An 18,039-nucleotide genomic window follows, 5' to 3' on the forward strand; every position below is an offset into this window, starting at 1 on the left:
GCTCCAGGGGTTAATTAAAAATCAATTCATCAAGTGGAAACAAAGGAAACAGGGAGAGCGGGGAATAATCTTCATTAAAAGACTTTGTCTTATTAATATGTATTTACATGCTCGACATTGAAAAATACAAATTCAGTTACTTGGGTTCATAAAAGTTACAATGATGGTCGATTTTACTTTAGCCCATACTCTGCTGGGTTATGTGCTATATTTTCATAGTTTGTTTCATTATTGTTGTGTCATCCCTCCTTTTAATAAGCTCCAATATTTACTCTTTTTTTGTCTTGTCTTGCTCTCCTTCTTTGTGTGCCATCTCTCTTTCTCATTCTATCACGAAATGTTTGAATCTATTTCTGTCCCTCATTCTCCTCTGTCTTCCCATCTGTTTTCATATCCCCTTAGGTGATGCAAAACCAGACTGCTGGGTTTGGATCAGAGCAGTTCTGTGATCTGGATGGGTTTTTGCCTTTAGGTTTGGACACGGATACCGGTCACCCAGACTCATCAGAGCAGACACACTGTGACAGACTTCCCACATGCCAATTTTCAGTGCGTGCCTCAGACCCAACAGGTTGGTTAAAAAGGGGAAAGTGTTTTGATATGCATAAGGGGTGTTTTTGAATATTAATGCATCACTTTCAGAGGGTTTCATCAATCTGGATCATGTTTTTTTCTGTGAGCTGCATCAGGAAGTGTCACTGCTGTTTTTGTACTTCAAGAGATTAGATTGTAAAGATTACCTCTGTGTCCAACTTTTGCTTGAAGATACTTTCCAATTTGCAAGCATTATTCATATCACAAAGGCCTCATAATGGGGTTTTCAACAAATATGTAAAATTTGTGGAGCTTACAAGAGAGATGAAAATGAGTTTTAGACCCAAAGGAGTTCTGGCTGCTTGGCGAAACAAGAGAGATGGGTGGGGGAGCAACAGACAATTTACTTCTTGCTGATCCAAAGGGAGGTTTTCTCAGATGTGCTTTTTATTATGTATGTGAATGTGTGTATGCCAATGCTTCTGAGTCAGTGTGCTTCTTTTTACCTGTGTTTAGTTCTTCAGTTCTTGGTGAAACAGGCACTCACAGACCTAGACATACTGTAGGTCCTGTGGTTTAACAAACACTTCTGTCCCCCCATTGACACTGAATATCTGCATTCTATAAAAAGAACTCCTAGATATGACACATCTTTTCACTCTTGTTTCTCTTTTAGTTGGGAAGTAGATAATAAGAATGCTGTTCTTAATTTAGATAAAAAACAATCTACAAATCATTTTTTCCTAGGCGCAGTTTATCTAATCATTGTCTTGTTTTTTTCTTTTCTTTTTAGTTTTTTAAATCCATAGCAAAAAAGCTTGTGCTAACAAAATTGCTAATATACAACTGTTATCTCTTGGTCAAATGGTCAAATAGCCGTTCAGACAAACAAACAAAAAAAAACTAACATCTATCTTTGCATTCTTACAATTGATTTCTTATCTCTTCATCTTCTGTTTCTAGGTTATTCTGTTGAATGCTATAGTGGAACTTTTAGATGGATATTTAGGTGAAATTCTGTTGCATTTATGAGCCATGGACAAAATCTGTTTTGCAAGGTTGTCTTGACCTCTGACCAATACCTTTATGCATTTTAGTTCAAGTGAACATTTGTACCATGCTTAATAAATATCCTGCGGATATTTATTGAATTTTGCATTTGTGGCATTGCACTATGTAAACAAACAAATTGACGAACAACCTGAGAAGAGTGTGTTTAGACATTTAAAGCTGTAGGGGTGCTGTAGTCTTGTTTTTGGAAATGGATATACTGTGACCTTCACCCCTTATTCTCAGATTGCAACAGATACTTCTATCATATATTTGATAGAAGATCAAATATAGAAGAAGTGTGAGTCACATCTCACACATTCAAAATATGGTCTCGAGACCAGGACTGCTATAGAGTACTGCAACACTAGGAGTTCGTTCTGTGGGTTGCCAACTCAAACCCCTACTCCGTCTGTCTCAGTCGTTGTGTCTTCGGGCAAGACACTAAACATGCCTTTCCTTCTGGCGGTGTATGACAGTCTCACTTCTGTCATACTGTGAATGTAAGTGTGAGTTGCTGAATATAGTGAGTTTGGAGTCCTCTAGATAACACTACAAGTCATTTACCATTGGTCAGTTATATTAGCTTATGATCAATGGTCAAACTAATATAACTGACCAATATACAAGTATCACTTTGGGAATTTGATTTTGTCATATATTGGGACGGGCCTATGTTTATTTATTCCTCAATGTAATTTTATTTAATCTAACCTGATAGTTTATTTTTTCTCTTCTGGTGGCTCTTTTTAGAGTCTAATTTGGTTTTATCTACATTGCAGGTGATTTTGCAGCTGGATCATTGTTTGTATGTTTGGTAAACCTTGCTTTGCCTCATTAAGAGCAGATTTCTTGTATTAGTGATATATTTTTTGGAAAATGGTGGCAACGGTGGTAAGAGTTCATCCCCCAGTCGGTTGGTTGCCGCTCCATTTTCCTCTATCGTTGTTTCTTTGGACCTTTCCTTTCGGTGGAGGGCCTGGTGGAGCCGGTCCATGGCAGCCTCACCTCTGTCAGTGTGCCCCAGGACAGCTATGGCTACCATCTGGTAGCTTGCCACCTTCAGTACATGAATGGGTAAATGACTGAAAGTAGTGTGAAGTGCTTTGGGGTCCTCTGGACTTCATAAAGTGCTATACAATTTCAGGTCATTTACCATGTATGTACCATTTAGTTATATTCAGAAAGTCACTCACTCCTTAAAAATTATTCTTACTCGATTTGTGCATAGCATGATACCTGAACGTATTACATGAGGATTCAATCATACATAATAATTTAACCAGCCAAATGGTTCATATTAGATGTTTCTTCTTTTGTATGAATCTGTCAATTTTAAAAATATATTTAAATATGTTTATATTATTTAAATTCTGAGACTGAAAGAGATGTTTGTTTGTCTTTTTTTAAGAAGACTTTCTATAGGGGAATTGCTACCCTTCCTGCACAGTGCAGCCAACTACTGATCAAATCTTATACAGTCTCTGCTACCATTGTTACAGCTCCAAAGATAATGGAACAGAAAAGTAACAGGAGAGCAGTATCACCCTGACAACACTTTACGAGTCTTTATAGCCCTCCATCTGTTTTCTTTATTCCTTTTTATTTACTGAGATTTAACACATCTCATGTCTCCACCTCTACCTTTTCTACATTCCTTCTTCCTTTGGGCTCTGGGCTGTCATTGGTTTGGACACAATGTTGTCAGTATGCAGTTTCTTGTTGCATTTAGACCTAGTAAAACAAGAACTAGAGGGAGACAGAAACATATCACAGAAAAAAATGAAGGTCTCAGAAAAAGCTTTAGAAAATAATTAGAGTAAGTAAAAATATCTATAAGACCATATACACTTTCTGCACATTAAAATATGCTAAATACTAAGACATGAGATGACAAAATTGCCAGCAAGATATGTACAGGTACAGGAAAAACTGCTAGATGTACAAAAAAAAAACCCCTTAGCTGACCAGAAATGACTGTCTTCTTATATTTTGCTGATTTAGACTAGTTAGAAGCTTCTCGGTGCAGTCAATAACATTAATTAATTGGCTGACCACTGGAGAGAATGAAGGAAAAAGCAGTAATTGCTTTGCAGCTATCGTGATTGGCTGAAAAGTCTTGTTGAGCATTACTGCCTTGGTCCTAATACTGCTGAATGCTGAAATATAATAAACAAATAACTAAATTCACCTGAATGTTTCTATGTAATTATTGACAATATCCTGATCTACAATAATAAAACTGGAAGCTATTGGTGCATAGAAAAGATACTGTGCAGGATTTGATAATTGACCTTTGTTACTCCTGTTTGTTGTTTTAGTTGGTCGATGCTCTGTCAGCCTGAATGAATGCCTAATATTGCAGAAATCATAGGGGAGCTTTGCTTCTTTTAGTGGTTCAACCATTTTACCCTAAAGCCTTGTTTTATTGATTTGTTGTCAACCCCAGCAAGTAACTATACTGCAATTATCATGTTGACTGATAAAGGAAACCTTAAATATTATGATCTGAAAACATAACCTTTTGGTTAAAATGATTTGTTTTAACTTTGGGATAATTAGTATCCCCAAAGCGTTGCGAGACTCATTTCTGGGATTTTATTTATGTTTTTTTATGCCATTTATGTAAAGGCAAAGTAAAGGCATTGCTACTTGCAATAATATTCTAAAACAATACATACTGTAAATTTGTCAGATATTTGTCATTTAATTATATTTAATCTTGTCAAAGCTATAGCGAACAAAATAAGTACATCTCATTCCAGAAACGGGTGGATGCCTCAGATTTGATACAGATATTATTATATAGCCTGACTATATAAGATATTGTAGTAAGTTCGGTAGACTGTATCTGGGGGAGAAAAAACGCACAAATACTAGGAGTTACTAACTGAGATTGTAGATTTGTATAGATGAAGATGTTTATGCTTGTTAAAGATAAAGGTATAAGCATTAACCAAATGACTCAAAAGTTGCAAAAAACCTGTTAGAGTTGTAAGTGCTTAATGGTAAGTTTGATTATATTAATCATCAAAAAGGTGAATGCATGTTACACGACAAGAACTAAGAGATCTAAATGTTATGTCATTCAAAGCTGCATATTTCAGTCTGAATAATTAACATCGAGTCTTTCGAGGTATTTGTTAGCAGATCTGTCATTTATGTCAGATTAATATATGTCTTGGTCGGATTTGTCTTTGCCTCTTTCTTACTTTTTCTATTCATTTTTGTAACTTCAGTGCATCGTTCACACAGCAGCCTTGGATGTCACTCTGAGGAATACCTGCTTTGCGAAGTGATGAAGGACAGATATGAAGAGCCAACGGGAATTCAAATTCATTCAACCCAGAGAGAAGAAATGTCAGCAAATGAACTCGGAACATCTGGTAAACATCTGCACACGTTCTTCTAACACTCTTCTGTGTATTTTTATGTGTATCCTTGAACAGTTTAAGGAAGCTGGGTGCCACCTGTTACTGCTCTGTATTCCTTTACACTGAATTCAATTTTGTACACAATTTGTACACAATTGGCTATAAGATTCTTCTTATAGCCAAAAGTTCATGACAGTGACCATGGAAATTTTTTAAACAGATTATACCTTATCACTGTTAGACACAAAATGGCGCACCAGCCATGGTTATGCTGCGAGTACTGTTTGAAAATATATGCATGTCTGGACATTAGTCCAACAAAGTATTTTATCACATGCGAGTCAGGTCTGTCCTTATTAAACAATGATATATTCTACCCACCTATATGAACCTACAGTGGCTCTAAAAAGTGACTGAATTTGCAATCTCTTTTTTTTCCAAAGTGCTTTGAGATTATATTTGTTGCAAATCAGAGCTACGTAGAAATACTGAATGTAACAGAAAAATTGACAAAATTTTTGCTGAATACAAAAGCTGCAATAGTTAAGCTGCATAATGAGCTCAACACATGGGAGGTGACGTTGCTCTCTTCTCCCGTCATTTTCTGTGGCACTTGTGCGATAAGGTGAAAAGTGCTTGCCTTCCTCCAGCTAAGTGACCCGTGAAATTGGTGCATGTAAAAATTTTGAGCTCATGTATGTAGATGTGCACATGGACCATATATGCAAGCTAACAACGCGACACAAGTAAGTTGAAAAATGCTCTATTTTTGTTGCTGTCACGTCCCGTGTTGGATTCACCTGTGGGAGCTTTCGCTGCCATATGTCGCTCCATATATGTTGAGCCCACACATGTGCAGATATTTAAAGATTTGGGTTTTTTTTAAGTACCTTCTGATGTAGCTTCCACATTCAGTTATCTTGAGACCGCAATTATCATCAATTATACTGAATTTGATTAACTTAAAATAAATTTAAACTTTCTCATCAGTTTCCCTGACACTGCTCATTTGCATTCTTAAGTTGACATCATAGTTTGCAGAGAGGCATACACAAATTAAAAAGTGATAATTTTACGAAGAAATCAGGTAGCAAAAATTCAACATTGTTGTTTAAATGCAATCAGCAACAATCTGAGAAAATGTAAGATAAAAGGGACTAAAACTGAATATTTCCAGAATTGATCAGGTATGAAACTTCCAAGAGACTCACAGCAACACTGAAATTTCTGACAAGTATTTGATGTGTTCTATGGGACATCAATTGGTATTTTTCATATAACCTGATTAAGAGATAAACGTGAAGGACAGATGCCTGCTCTCCCTGCTGTCAGACTCCTACCAAAGAAGACTAAAACCTGAAATAAAGTCAAAACGTGTTTGAACAAACAATGCCCACTTGTTCATACTGTGTTATTGCACCTTTTTAATTTCTATTTTTACTCCATTATCACATTTCAGCTAAATTGTGCAGGATAATTATACGTTTTTAAATTGTCATTCTCTAATTTTTCTATTTCAAAACACTGACATTTTAACAGGGAAGTTTCTTTGACTGATTCAGAGTTTACAGGTTTGTTGTTAAATACTTTATATTATATTCTAACATTTGGAAATAAACCTCATAAATTTCAAAGATGTATTTTAAAATCTCTGTAATCTTTCTACCTGCAAAATAGTTTGAGTGATGATAAAATTGCAAATTTCCTACACAAGGTAACCATATTTGTCTTCTAGAAGGATCATTTCAAGTCAGCGAGGCTTCCTTTAGAAAGCATCCATTCTGTGCTTCTAATTTAGGCTTAATAGAGAAGTGAATTCAGCTGCTATACTCATTAACACTTCACTGAGCTAATGATAAAATCATTGCAATAAAGCCAGTAGGTTATTGAAAGAGCTAACATATTGTGTGAAAGAGGTTTTTGTGATTTAGTTCATTAAAATTTTCAATTTTAACTTTGCAATTAACTGCATTCTCTTTGATTACTGATTATAGTTACTATTAAAACAGAGAGGGCAAAACTTCTAAAAAAAAACAGGATTTCTTTCAGTTTCAATTATATTCTACACAATGGTCATCAAGATTTAATCCCCATACACCAGTGCAGATTTACTGGCCAAAAACGCTTTAGCAGCAAAATTTATTAAATTGCTTCTCTTCACACTTATGTTTTCAGTCTTTTGTCAATAAACTTAATATGTATAAAATCTTTAAAGTTTCACCCAAGGTAGATATGTCAGAATACTTTGCCATTATGTTGTATCTCTCAAACACTCAATTTATTTGATGAAATTGTCAAGTTAACAGAAGCCCTTAACATGTTTTTCAAGTTCCTTCATTTGCGCTAACAAAACTAGCCATGAATGACTATTTTAAACATTTTTTGAAACTATTTTCGAATGGGGAACTCGTAGATGTTTTCATTTTTTGGTTTACCATTTTTTGAGTCTCTTTTTATGTGTGTAGTTGACACTTATGTTATACCAACATGTAGGTTTATGACAAGAAAAAATATATCAATAGAATATGACTCAAAGATATAGATATGTACAACTATACTGTTAGGAGGGTATAAATATTGCATTGACTTTCTTTGCCATGGAAGTTTTCAGTACAAAATAAACTTGGTTCAGACTTGCACTACCTTGCAATATCCATGGAAAGTCTGTCACATTGCAAATATGACTTGTTTAAAAGGTCAGATTTGTAGATTGCATGACTTTTAGATCTTTATGTTCACTAATGTTATCCAACAAACTTCTAAGGTTAGAGGTTAAATTACATACAGCTTGACATTTTTGTACTAATTAGGTGATTTCTGAATGCAAGTGGTTCCACTGGATTTTATTTCATGAGTGGTTAAATAAGTGCTGAAGGAAAACGCAATGCCGCTTCTCTTTCCACTTACAAATTATCCACTATTTTGAGGTTGTTTATCAAACTGAATACAAATAAAATTCATTCTAGTTTGTGGTCATATCATAACAAAAACGTTGAGAAATGTGGGAAAGTTTAATGGGCGTGACACTCTATCAGCAGCAGGAAACTGAACATTTATTCTAAATTGAAATGAATTTAGTTCAGAAGTATCTATGTTCAGATGCGTTTTCAGCTCTTCATTTTGTGCGTCTTTCCTCCCGTGCCATTTACTCTGACAGTGCAGGCGGCAGTGATGCTTTAAGTGGAGGTTCTAAGCCAGCCTGAAGACAGGAACAACAGCAGAGAGGGAGGAGAGAAGGTGGAGTGAGGAGACAATAGAAGATTGAAAGAGTGAAATCTTTAACACAAGAGCTGAAACTGGTTAGACAGCAAGCGGCATGAGGAATCAGTGTGCTACAGACATACACATGCTCAGCCACACCATCATAGCTTCTCAGTGGGGGCCTCAATGTAATTTACAGTGAGCAGGTGGGGATGGATGTTCAATCTGATTCAATTTGATGTGGCTCGCAGTGGAGTGGGATGAGACACCACTCATTCCACTAACTGTTGTGATCATGTTTGTATCTCTCACTCTTTCTTTGTAGCCAGAGCTACATTCCTTTTACCTTTGCCTTTCTTCCACTACACCTCCCCTTATCTCTGTCTAACACTCACTCCTTCTGTAGGTATTTTCAAAGAATTCCTTTTGCCACATTCTTACGTTTGTCATTGCATCCGTCAATCAACAGAACATCTACCAAAACAAGAGCTGGAACTCTTGAGTGATCAGAAAAACACTATTTACAAATCATATCAAATCTTCTCTTAAAGGAAAGCTCCCTCAACAGCAGTATAGTATAAGTTGTTATTAAGGCATTTTTGGAACATATGCACTCTTTTTTTCCATCCAATCATTTAGAAAACAAATCTGTCTTTATCTTTTCCCATTGCATGATTTCAAGCCCCTGCAGTTTTGCTTCTTTGAACTTTCTATGCATGAGTACATACTATTACTCATCTTTGTAGATCATTAAATATAATATCTGTTGTTTATTCCTTCATTGATATGGACCACAAAAACTCCCATGCCTACTTGCTCAAGAAAAAAAGGTTAAGACTACATTTTAACTCTTTGAAGAACCTTGACTTAATCCCACAGGAAAATTAAATATTAGTCGAGGTTCTTCAAATAGTTGTTGTAGACGCTGATGGCTTTGGGCTGAAAGATCTCCTGCAGCATTTTGTATTACAGCAGTTCTGAAGAAGCCTCTGACTAAAAACTCTGTTGTTTCAGTGCAGTCTCATAAAGAGAATGCTCAGGATTGTTCATAATTTTCTGGATTTTCTGAAGAATTCTTCATTGCATTGTCATCTCCAAAGGTTCCAGAGTCATTCCCATAACAGAACCTGCCTTCTTCACCAGATTGTTTAGCCTTTTTAAGTCCCTGGCTTTGCTTCTACCCCAGCAAATAATGGCAGAAAATATTACACTCTCCACAACAGACTTGTAGAGATATGTAGCATGTTGCGGTTTACACTCCTTCCTTGTAAACTGCTTCACTGTTGTATTTCTTGTTCAGCCTACTGTCCAGATGAACACCAAGGTTTTTTTAATTCTCCTCAACCACTTCCACTACACTTTCTCTCCTCCATAAAAAGCCTTGCTGTATTTTAGATTATTTCAGTTATCTGAATCTTCAGTAATGGGGAAGAGATCTCCAGTAAACAACATGGTGTCAAAAGCAAACAATAGTCTGGCACAAGAGAGTTTTGGATTTTAGTATATGGGAAAAGTTGCCGTCCGGTGCTACTGTCAAAGACGTGTTGTGTGGGGGAGGGAACTAACATAAGAGCAGAGGGTGTGTCGCCATAATATGGGATATTTACAGGAAAATTCTAATACAGGAGCATGGCAGGAAAGGGGGTAAAAAAACAAAACAAAAACGGTAGTTTCCCGGCCAAAAAGGGAGACTTGACAGGTCTGCTCCTGTGAAAGAGGTTTGACTGATAGACTGGCCCACCAGGTCATGTCTGCACAGTTGCAGTTAACAATAGTCACCCCACTGTTGCCAACTCAGCAACATTTTTGCTATATTTAGCGACATTTCAGACAAAAAATAATTGGTAGCAACCAATATCTGAACCGGCAGGTCAGACTTTTTTAAAGGTCATCGGCCAACAGGCAGAAAAATGCAGTCAATGCACCCCTAGCTACCACTTGTGTCTTCTGGAGTTTTTGACAAAGTAAATTAGGCTCAGTTGCGTTAAATGCATCGGAGAAATCAAACAATGTGAACCTCTCAATGCTGCCTTGTTTGTTAAGAGATGCTTTTCTTGAATGATAAACCAGAGCTCTCAATCCAAGAGAATTTGAGTTAGTAGGGAAACATTGGTCACTATTCTGGGGCAAATAGTAAAAAATATTTTACTGTACATGTACTTTCCTTTTTCAAAGATTCAAAATCATTAACCAGAAAGCTATAAATATTTTTAATGTTTCAATTGTCAGCATGTTGACTAGAAAGACTAACAAATACTCTGTGTCGTAACCAAAACACTACAATGCCTTTTACAAACACAATGACTGGTTCAGCCAGGAAAAAGCAAGCTGAAAAGTGAAGGAATGTAACAGATGAAATGTGATTTCATACAGTTTAGAAGGTGAGTGTTGTTCTTGCAGCATGTGTGCAGCAGTCACCCACCTGTGTGGGTTTTTTTGTGAGGCAGTGAATGACTAAAATCAGTGTAGTAAATGGAGTAATCAGATTTCTTTCAATTTAGTTTTAATTGAGAAGCCCGCAGCCACCTGATGCCAGTGATTAAGACTGATCCGATGCATTAACTTATTATGGTGAACAAGCAGTTTCCTTGAAAATATTAAGTAGCTGTCCTTTATTAGGAGATAATAAATGCTCTGCAGCCAGTCAGAGCTCAGTATTAACAAAGACGTTGCTGCCTTTTCTGAGTAAAATAGGCTTTGAACTAAATAACCATGTACATTTTATAGCACATGGTTATTTTTTGTGTACTGTATGTGTGTGTTATTGTTAGCTGTTTATTTTTTCCAGTTGACATATTTGAGTGTGAAATTTGTGCTAATCATGTGAACCAAAACTCTCAAGCAGAAAATATGTATTTCAATGAAGATTCAAAGTTAAATTAAATGAAGTAACAAACATTGCGAGGTGATACTTAAAAATGTCCAGATTCTCTTCATATTTCCGCTAGATTTTGTCTTTGAGATTGTGAAATTATATATGTAAGTTGATAATGGGTGACTAATTAGTAAACTATTGTGTTAGTTATCTCGTGACACTATACAGGAAAAGAAGTAGTTGCTGTTCAATCAAAATAGAAAACTAATAATTTTAATTGAAACATCCATATTTCTATCTCAAACTTAAAGATGCAATGGTTTTTCTGGACATTTTATGAATTTATTTTTAAATAAAGTTTTCATCATTATATCAAACTCATCATGCTTTCTTCTTTCCCCTCACCTCTTCTTCCCACCTGTTTTTCTTCAAAATTTGCTCTGGCAGGTTCTCAACTTTCTCAAGTGATCATGGAGATCTGTGGTGTGGACCAGACTGGCTGTGAGGACCCTGATTTGGACACAGACATGACCGCACGAATGCTGCACATTATGGAGCAGGAACTACAACTTGTGGCAAACACACAGTGCATACGTAAATAAATCTACAAATATATAAAGAAATAAATAATTTATGACCAGCATGTTACCTTATTACAAAATTGACTTGTAAAAATTCAGTAATCTTCTTTAATATCTGTTTTTTAAAAAGCTTTCCAAGTTTTCAGTTTGGAGTCAGAAGACAGTGGAGGGGAAAACGAAGATGAGAGTCAACATTTGAAATGGTGCATAACATTCAGCTGGTTACTTTTACTGCATAAGCAGGATATGCATCCCTGTGTCCTTGTTTTTACAATTATTATGTGTATCAGCATGTAACAGTGCAGAGAGATTTGTCATCACAACATTATGCTTCCTTAAACTCAACTATTCTGATTCCTGAAAGAACCAAGCCACATTGACTGAAAATTATCTGACATTTATTACTAGTGAATATTAGTCTGTTATGTTTAAGCACTGATGGAAATCTGATCAAAGCCTCAAAATCAGAGTTTTGCGACCCAGAAGCATTCCTATTTTTCTGGAATGCTATACATCTTCAGCCAAATTCAACCACAGTACTAAAATTCTTGTCACAATCTTAGTCATAAACTGTAGCAATTAATGAAAAAATTGTTTCATCCTAAAGAGTTAATGAATATTTAAGAAGGTATGTGTGTTTCAATATAAAAAGGAAAGTTTTTGCCTCTGCCCTGACAATTTGTGGCTAAACATGTATTGTATGTGTATTTTTGCTTTTCCAACCTTAAATCTTTCTACTTTTCCTGGTTCTCCCTCCTTGTGGTGCTTGTCAGTCTCTCTCTGTCTGATATATGAAATGTGTAATGGATCATTAACCAGCACAACGACTTTAGCTCTGACATCCTGTTAGGTACTAAGTCCTAATGTGCTGTTCAATGTTTATATGTGTGAAAAAAAGAGTGAGAGGGCGTGTGTGTGTCAGCATGTTTCCTTGTATTTTTAAAATAATTTTAAGAGTCTATGTCTAAATAATTTTAAGAGTCTAGATACTTCAGTATATAGAGGGTATTTTCTGCTCTAGAGGCCTGCTACTGAAAGGACTCTAAGTTTATTCCACCCATAGATTTGAATTGAACAGAGTAATTCATAAAAACAAGTTTTATGAAATCAGTGATGTTGCTTGATCAGCAATGTATCTTCTCCAGTATGTTTTCAGGCTCTTTGGCAACTGGTTGAGGATGTTTCCACCACTTTCATTACAGTGTTTGTTTTTTTTATCAGACATTTTCCACATCCTCAGTATGCCACTGCAGACACACTGCTTTGTTTTCTGGCAGAAAAATCCTAAATGCCAGAAACTCTTGTATGTACCATTGGATTCAAAGAGAGTGCTATGCAGCCAATGAAACACACAAAAACATGTGTCTCCTAATTGCAGGTTTACATGCTGCATGTGTGCCTTCAGTGGTAAATGATCTATCCTGTTATCAGGGACAAAGATTAGCAGAAAAACAGTGCTGTAGTTGCTAAGATGTACTCAGCCAAATTCTTTGCTGCCTAGCAAAACTCTGTGTTTAGGGCATCCTCACTTGTTCAGGTGGCTACTTTGTCAACTGTTAGTCATGCTTTCTCTCCTAACTTAAAAAAATTGCTGTATTTTAGATAATTTAATGCTATCCCAATCTTCAGTAATGGAGAAGAGATGTCCAGTGAACAACATGGAGTCAAAAACAAACAGTATTCTGGTTCAGGAGAGGTTGCTGTAACCATTGAATTTGTACAAGCAAAGTAGATTTTATGTCGTAATACACAGCTCAGATTGACCCACTAAAAAAAATCTAATCTTTGAAAAGCTCAGGATAGAAATGTATTAACACAGCAAAAGTTTTATTATACGAAAATCAACGTACTTTTATAAATTCTTGAGACATGTAGCACTCTGTTGTAAAAGGCCTTTGAGTCACCTAAAATATTTAGAGTATTTAAGGGCATTGCTGCAAGTGGTTTACTTAATAACATACTAATTTACAGTACAACTCTTACGCACCACCACTGTTGTCTGACATCTACAGAGGAGCTCATTAAGTAACAGTATTATCAGAATGTGTGGGTGAAGTGACATTAATATGCCTGCTGTTTTTTAGAACTTCCAGTTATACTTGGCTGCATAAACACAGTCAAAGATGCTTTCCCAAATCTTTTAGCATGTACAGAGACCAAAGATTAATTCTTGCCCCTGTTCTGTTTCAGTTACATTCAGTGCTTTCTTACTCACAAAATGTATTTTTTCTCCCATTTCCTATTTAAACATTTTCAAACTTTTTGTCAAACCAAATGCTTGTGATCATTTAATAGTTTTCCAATTGCAAATTTGTCTGATGATAAAGGGGTCTGCTGGTTTCAAATGTGACCTAATACTCTCTTCTGGCACCACTAACAACACATAAACTGTACCTCCAGCTGGTACAGCCTATGGACATTTATCATCAAAGGTCTCTTCAAGGGACAATATTATATAAAATCTGCTTTTTGACCTTTACATCATATTATAATGTTATCCTCTCATCAAAAACATACATAAAGTGTTGCCTTGATTCTTTAACTGATGGCATGTTTGAGAAATCCTTGAATCTGCCATGGCAACCATTCAGTTGTGCAAAACTGAAGGTAACATAGTTACGTGATTGTTCCATAAAATGTCACTATATGCCTGGAAAATACATATTACTGCCCCTTCAAGATTAATTACTGGAATATTTAGAAAATTTGCGGCACATGTACGTATTTATTGATTATAGGCCACAATGTAAGTATTGTGTGTGTATAACATTCAACCTTTAATTTGTGGGTTTGGTCTTGTAGGGATGGCCCCAGCAGTGAACAACACGAAGAGGAGAATACTACAGAGAGAGACCGACGAAGTGTCTTCTTACTGCCATGAGTCATGTACTGACAGAGACAAGCAAATGAAATTTACAATTGGTTTAAATTGTGTTTATGTGGTGTGCAGATGCGTTTTACCCACATTTATATAAATGTAGCAGTTATAATAAATGCTGTTTTGATTTGCCTTCTTTTATCTGTGACTCTGGTTACTGTGCACCATGTTTAAATTAGTCATATGGGAGGACTGTGCCTTGCTGTGAGATGCATGCCTGTGGAAGGATTAACTGAAGAAATAAAACAATTTGACATGCAGGGGACAGCAATGGGACAGGAGGTGACGGGAAGACAAATGGTGTCTTTTCCTTTATTCTCAGCAAGAGCCTGCCTGGAACCCTTTGCATGTGTGTTTGTCAGAATGTGTGTGTGTGTCTTTGAGACATCAGTTAAAGGACAGACATTGAGGGACAGTTGCTGTTGGTGCCAGTTTTCTTTTTTTTTCTACAGGGGTTAGGGAGAACATTTTTTTCCTCTGTTGTCACCATTTTGTTCTTTAATAAGGTTAAGGTGGCACTAGATTAGGTCAGACTGTCTACACATACGCGTGCATGCACTGAGTAAGCTCCTGTAGGTGATAAATTATGTTTGTGAGGGAAGGAAAAGGAAACTGTGCCAGTGGTTGCTGCTTCTGCCATCTCTCTGTACGCTTCTGCAGGAGTGGAGGAAGATAAACACCAGGCACGGAAACAGGTTTGTCATCTCTGAGGCGAATGTGCAGATGCTCTAGTGCTGTGTTGCTAGCGTGTATGTTCCTCACTTCTGTTGTTTTCCATTATTCCCTGCAGCCAGTCCTAATCTATCATGGCCGCCACTGTCCTCTGCTGAGATCACTACCCCACATCCACCACTTTATCTCCAGCTGATATGCATTTGAGAATCAAACAAGGACAAACAGGCGGGAAATCACGCTTGCATTACAAAGCCAAACACACACACTGAAACTGGAATTCAATAGATGCTAACTTCGTGATGGAATTGCAGATTAGTTTGTGAACTGTTGAGTGTGTGTGGTGAATGTGAACGCACATGGCCCCGCTCTTAACTCAGTAACTGTGGAGGTATATAAGGGGCATTTTTTTTGCCTGACGTTAATCGCTAGAAGCAGACAGCAAAAGCCCCGTAATCCAACAGCAATTACCACAAGGCTGATTGATAGCGCAGGGACAGAAGGAGACAGACAGAGCGACCAAGAGATAGACAAGGAGAGAGAGGTGAAAAGGTAGATCTTTGTTATTGTGTCCTTCACCGAGTTTATCACCTAATGTTTAGGAGAGGAAAATAACAGAGACATAAATCTGATGGATATCGAACCAGTAGGCTGAGCCTAAACAACTCTGAGATCTATGCAGTCCATTTCTCTCTTTTTTTTTTCCTGTCTCTTCACAAACAGAATCACACACAGACCCACAACTGCATGCATAGAAACATGAAACAAGATCAGTGAAGAAGAGACCTTTGTTAGATCTGGAGCTGTTGATGCTGTCAGAGTGACAGTGAAACTGCAGAAGTTGACATTTAAGTCTACTGTATTAACTGACCCTTTCACTGTACTAAAGCCAAGACTGATTGTGTCATAAAAACACAGAATTATCCAAGACACACAGCCTGCTTCAAGCTTCTTTTCATATTCCTGAGTAAATTTAGAAAACTGCTTATTCTCAAACTAAATTCTAGCAAACATTGCGAGATTGAACAGAACAAATATCGCAGCTGGGACGTATTGTTGAATTTCTGTTTCTGCTGTTGTATCCTCAAGAATTGCTGTGATGATTTGATAGATGGGATTTGTTTTCCTTTCCTTCTGAACTATTTCTCTTTCCTGATCAAAGAAAGATCAGTGAAGAATAACTTCACCATTGTCACCATTTAACTTTCTGGTTTTTCTTTAGTTTACCTGAAACCATTCTATTTGTCACCAATAACTAATGGTGGACAACAATTAATAGGTGAATATTTACAACCAAGCCTTTCACTCACAATTTCAATATAGACCAAATACTTTTATTTAGATTTGAAACTCAAGGATGGCGGTGGCCAAAATTTGAGGTTTTTTTTAACACTTTTTCTTACATTTTCTAAAAAATATTCTATATATGTCGTCAAAATAATTCACCAAAATAATATATTCAGTGCTATTGAATATAAAATTACTGCTTGATCATTTCATAATCTGCCTGTCTTCTAGGTATATAACGCCAATATTTATTGTAAATCAAATGACACGGAGGTGCTATAATTTCTGCAAGCATAACAAAAACAACTCTCATTAAGGTGATCATTTTTGTCTTGTATCTTATATCTGTAACTCTGCAGTACTTGTCTCTCTTGAGTGTACAGTATGTTTTATGACTCATTGGTGAATCGACAGCAGTTGCTTGGCATGCTATAGATCATTTAACGTGCAGTTTCTGGATTTCTTCTCTAAAAGGTGGATTGTTAAAAAGCTTTGTAAACATTATGCGGCTCTGATCTGATGTGTATTTTTCAATTTAGAAAAAAAAAACAATAAAAGAGATTATACACCTACTGAAAAAGGTTCTTTACTCAGACATGTAACACACCACTTATATCATGAGAATATGATTAGACCATGGTAGCTTTAACTTCAATTTATTCTATCACTGTTTGCATGGTTGGTAATGCAGGAAATGATCAATTAAACCATCCCCACCCCCAGCCTCAACGGCGCACAAACACTGTAGCATATACCATCAGTCTTTTGAAATTTCACTCATAAATCTCTTCAAGTATGCAAACTACATCATCCCAGTATGAATAAGTGGCTCTTTTTCTTTTTGGCTTTCAGGTTGGAGGCATATTTGCTGCAAGTGCAGCCATCTAATCATGTCCCATGTTGTCTGTTTCAGCCATGCTGCCTCATTATAGAAAAAGGAAGCAATGCCTTGTCTGTCTTTGTGAAATATAAAAAAGCCTCATAGCTACTTAGTTTGTGCTAGCTGCTTTCTGTGGGTCTACCTTATTATTCCCAGGTTGCGAATAGACATAGCGGCATAGTGCAACACAGGTGTGGGATAATGGGCAATCTTGTTTTGAACATGCAGGATGAACACCAGAATGATTTGCAGGTATCTTAGAGAATGCACAGCCAGGCATTAGGTTTCCTCTATTCACGAAGCACAAATCCATGGTTCATGTACTGCATTTTTATTTTTTATTTTATTTTTGTCTTTGCTGCATCATCCCTACTGTGTTTTCTCATGTTGCAACCTGCCCAGCTTTAACTTAGTTTGTCAGTAACTTTCAAGGTTACAGCCTCGTCTATGCCTAAATGACCCCCCATATGGTAGAAATGGGAGTACTTTATGCCCTGGACAGAAAGTTCAGGCAGACTAAGTTATAATAGAAGGAGGGGAGAGGGAGTGAGAAAATATAAAGAACAGAGAGGTTGTGGTGGTAGAGGGGAGAAATTAAAGAAAGGTCAACAGAGGACAGGAGAGAAATGGAGTGACATTAAGGGAGGGAGAATGCTAGTTTGATAAGGAAAGGTATTTTCCCCTCTACTCTCCCTACCTACGTTTTACAGGTCTACATTTATCTCTGCTCCACTCCTGATGTTGTCCTTTTACACCTATTCAATCAC

At 36.6% G+C, this 18,039-nt stretch overlaps 1 protein-coding gene across 1 annotated transcript in view; it reads left to right on the top strand.

Moving 5' to 3' along the window:
• Positions 1–14,565, top strand: part of zbbx (zinc finger, B-box domain containing) — a 51,437-nt gene extending 36,872 nt beyond the window's left edge. The window contains exons 15-19 of the mRNA XM_032590292.1: positions 403–571; positions 4,824–4,970; positions 11,422–11,568; positions 11,686–11,758; positions 14,358–14,565. Of these exons, the coding sequence (XP_032446183.1) occupies positions 403–571; positions 4,824–4,970; positions 11,422–11,568; positions 11,686–11,758; positions 14,358–14,436 (615 nt within the window). The 3' untranslated portion in view covers positions 14,437–14,565. The remainder of the gene's footprint in view (positions 1–402; positions 572–4,823; positions 4,971–11,421; positions 11,569–11,685; positions 11,759–14,357) is intronic.
• The last annotated feature ends 3,474 nt before the right edge of the window (positions 14,566–18,039 follow it).

Source organism: Xiphophorus hellerii, chromosome 18 (genome assembly GCF_003331165.1).
Source record: "Xiphophorus hellerii strain 12219 chromosome 18, Xiphophorus_hellerii-4.1, whole genome shotgun sequence".
In the NCBI taxonomy this organism is placed as follows: domain Eukaryota; kingdom Metazoa; phylum Chordata; class Actinopteri; order Cyprinodontiformes; family Poeciliidae; genus Xiphophorus; species Xiphophorus hellerii.